This window comes from Poecilia reticulata, unplaced genomic scaffold (genome assembly GCF_000633615.1).
Source record: "Poecilia reticulata strain Guanapo unplaced genomic scaffold, Guppy_female_1.0+MT scaffold_1147, whole genome shotgun sequence".
Lineage (NCBI taxonomy): Eukaryota > Metazoa > Chordata > Actinopteri > Cyprinodontiformes > Poeciliidae > Poecilia > Poecilia reticulata.
Genome location: NW_007615886.1, coordinates 1 through 3990, shown reverse-complemented (window position 1 = coordinate 3990; position 3990 = coordinate 1). Strand labels below are relative to the sequence as shown.

General features: G+C 42.2%; 1 protein-coding gene across 1 annotated transcript; it reads left to right on the top strand.

Moving 5' to 3' along the window:
• Window positions 1–602: 602 nt before the first annotated feature.
• LOC103461356 (interferon regulatory factor 6-like) lies at window positions 603–3987 on the top strand (the record flags this gene model as incomplete). Its single annotated transcript, XM_008403661.1, has 6 exons — window positions 603–670; window positions 1374–1489; window positions 1820–1996; window positions 3463–3649; window positions 3721–3810; window positions 3884–3987. Coding segments are annotated over exons 3-6 (549 nt in total), but the record flags the coding sequence as incomplete, so codon positions are not given.
• Window positions 3988–3990: the final 3 nt, after the last annotated feature.

The following is a 3990-nucleotide window of genomic DNA, read 5'->3' as shown; positions in this document are numbered from 1 at the left end:
GCATCCAAACAAACAGATGAAAAGTTGAATGGAAAGAAAAGGTGCAGCAGAAAAATCTGAACAATTATTAAAGATTACTCTGAGTGTAATGAATGTAAATGAATGTGTGTACCGGTAGTTCAGCCTAAAAGCCTAAAATTTTGTTTATGAGGCACAGATTCATGCTTAAAATATTCCGTTTGATTTACCAACATGCTTGTCATGAAGGCAGCTAAAGATTACAATGTGACCCTGCAACATCAACTACTTAGATTTCAATATTTAACACTAATAAATTGTGAAAATAACAATAGAAACAACAAAAGCTGGTCAGCCATTACAAGACCTGTGCAACTGTTTGCAATTTGCAGCAAAAACATCCTGGAGTCTTTCTGCATGCACTTTGTATGTGTGGTCATGGGTACTCCGGCTTCTGCCAACAGTTCAAAAACATTCATTAATCTAGGTCACGGTGTCAAACTCTCTTCAAGGGCCACTACTGCAGTTTTTAGATGTGCAGCAGGAATGAAATGGCTTAATGAAATCCTCCTTGTGTAGATACGTCTGCAGAGCCTTGCTAATTACCTAATTATTGTATTCAGGTGTGCTGCAGCAGAGGTACATCTAAAAGTTGCAGCACAGTGGCCCTCCAAGACTGGAGCGTGACACCTGTTCTCTGGCTTGTCCTTAGGTGAGTGTGTTCATGGCTGTTTGTCCTCTGTCTGTGTTTGGCTGGAGAACTTTCCAGCCAAACACCAAAAACAACATATTTAATAATAAAAAGAATTGTTATATATAAAAAAAATTGTTCACTACTCAGATTGTCAGTTTAGTAGCTGCAATGCTTAAAAAAAAAAAAAAAAGTCAAGGAAGGTAGAGTACATATTTCGTAGTTACTCATGTTCAGATCAGGATTCTCTTCGTCTTGGATTAGTGCTACTCAATTCCAGTCCTCACGACCCCCCCACTCCCCCTGCTCTGCATGTTTTAGATGTGCCTCTATTCCAGAACAGCTAATTGAAATGATTGCATAACCATCAAGTACTGCAGAAGCCTATTAATTACCCACAGATGCAATCCAGGTGTGTGGCAGAAGGGAAACTCCTAAAACATGCTGGACAGGGGGGCGAGAGGACCGGAATTGAGAAACTCTGGTCTTGGACTGAATCGCTTACATCCTGTCCATTTTTTGAACATCGTGACAAACTCAACACCGCGCTGCTCAGAAAGTGTATAAGGTTCCATTTGTGTCAAAAATGAGTAGAAGTCATATGACACAAATGGAACCTCATACTAGGGCGTGACGTCACGTCTACCTGAGTTTCGGTGAGGTCGAGGGATTTAAGGGCACAGCCGAGTGAGGGAGAGACGTATCGGCTTCTCAATGTGCTTAGGGGGATAAACGTGGGGTCCGTGGGAGTGGAGTGGGTCCGTGGGAGTTTGGACCCGCACGCGGGACACGGACGGCTTTCTTCCCAGCTGCCCAACAAGGAAGGCTTACTCAGCACAGGTGAGTTTGATCGTTTTTACAAGCGTTTCATTTTTATTTGCTGTTGGTTTTCTTGCCGCATTATTACTGCTCATTTAAAGGTTTACGAATCTTTTGGAAGTAAATTAGTTGCACCGTGGTAGTAAGTTAAAGGCCTCCCTGTCGGTCAGAGGGAAGAAGCCAGGGAGCTTCCAAACGTTTGGAAAATCCGGATTTGTGGTGTTGCATTGTTTAGTGGATTGGCAGTTTAGAAAATTACACTCGTAACAGGGCGGACTAGCTGGTTTATAGCTAACTGTTTTTTTTTTTTTTTTTTTTTTTATCGCTTTAATTATATTTTTCTGTATTCAGTCGGCCAGGATGGCGGTCACCCCTAGACGCGTCCGCCTCAAGCCGTGGCTTTTGGCCCAGGTGGACAGCGCTCGGTACCCGGGTCTGGATTGGGTCGACAGGGAGGCCTTGCGCTTCAGGATCCCCTGGAAACAGGCCTTTAAATACCCAGCCGAGGACGAGGACACCATATTTAAGGTAAATATTTATTTGGATTGTCTCGGCTGAAGGAAAATGTTTGAAATGAGAAGATTTTATCTTGGGACCCACAACTATTACTGATTATGCTTCATTATTCATATATTTTTATTGCATTTTAGCTTGTTTGCTAAGAGATCCCGACTTTTCTCGAGATGCTGAGAAACTTTATCCGTATCAGGATCGGTACATAACGACATGATCACAGTGATGGAGGACACGCACTCATGGGGTGGATGGATGTATATACTTTTATTTCGGACTTGAGTATAAACGCATCAAATCGGTGCTTGACAGCAGACGTGGTTTTTGTATAAGACATCTGAAGAGTTTTCAGTGCGCGGGGACTCATTCGGTGCAAGTCCGACTTGGTAGTTTTGGTTGAATTCATTAATAACCAGCTGCAGTCCTCTGGACAGCTACACGGTTAAAGATGGATGTACGCTAAATGCAGAGAGCATGGACTTCGTGTGAGAAAAGATGTGCGCTTGGTGTTAAAGGAATTGGATCCCAAAGGATTGGTTGTCTCTTTGCATTTGCATAATACTAGTCTTCCTCCATGATCTATGTAGACGCACTCTGCCACGTTTACCGCATAAAAAAGCCTTTCCAACCAAAAAAAACCTCGCGATTTTTCAAACAATTCGCGAGATCTCGAGTAACTAAGTCGGGATTTCTTTTCTTTTTTTTTTTTCTCCATGACCTTTTAGGGCAGGGGTGTCCAAAGTCGGTCCTCGAGGGCCGGCATCCTGCATGTTTTAGTTTTCTCCCTGGTGCTAGTAACAACCTTGTCAGTGTTCCTCTTAGGCCTCTAACGAGCCATCATTTGATCCAGGTGCGTTAAACCAAGGAGAGAACTAAAGCTTGCAGGATGCCAGCCCTCGAGGACCAACTTTGGGCACCCCTGCTTTAGGGCTCTGTAATAAACGGCAACAAGCCAGCATCTTTTTCAAATGAGTTTTTTTTTTTTTTTGCATTTTATACATTGTGTGAAATATTTTCTGTAAATACACTTGAGCTGTTTTTTTTTTTTCCCTGAAATTGTGATAAATAAAACCAGTGACTTAAATTAAATGTGTCTCTAACAATCAATTGTCAGCATCTGTCGCTACCTGATATTAAATTATTTTTAAAATTGTTTTATAAGGTTTGATTTTGATGCTACCTGAGCCCAGAAGAGAGCCTGGTAAAAGTGATCAGACCTGATCATTTTCATGTCTGATCATACAGATTTTTGTATTCATTTTAAATTATTTAAAGTTTCATTTTATAACGAGTCTTAATTCAGTTGACACAACTATCCCAACCCTTGCATTTATTTTGTTGCACGTCTTATGCTTTTTGCACTTATTGTGATCAATGCACCACCAATTGGTGAATATTTAGAACAATGAGTCATTCTGGAACATATAAAAATGTACGTGGCGCAGAGTAATTGATCTCACTTCTCTGACTGCTTTATCCAGGCATGGTCTGTGGTGACCGGGAAGTTTCAGGAGGGAGTTGATGAACCTGATCCCACCAAGTGGAAATCTCGGCTTCGGTGCGCCTTGAACAAAAGCAGTGAATTCAAACTGGTCTATGACGGCACCAAGGAAGTCCCCATGAATCCCTTTAAGGTGTACGAAGTCTGCGACATCCCACAACCCAATAGTAAGTACAAAGTTCTTCAGATGTTTTAGGGATTTTTATTGTTTTCAATGTTTGCTTTCTTGTCCTGACAGCTCCTTCAGATGCAGAATCACGTACTCTCTACGATGAGGATTTGGGAGAGGATCCCACACCAGATTCTCTTCCTCCAAATCCATCCAATGGTGATTGTTTACACCCTTATATTGTTGCAAATATGTGGGGGAATTGATGGAAAACTCCTCTTTCCTCTTTTAGGCACCAGTCCTCCTCCACTCCTCATGTGGTCTCCGATGGGTTCCCGTTCTTCCATGCAGCCTCCCAGCTGTCCACCTTCAAACGAGGTCTGGCCCAAAGAGGAGTTT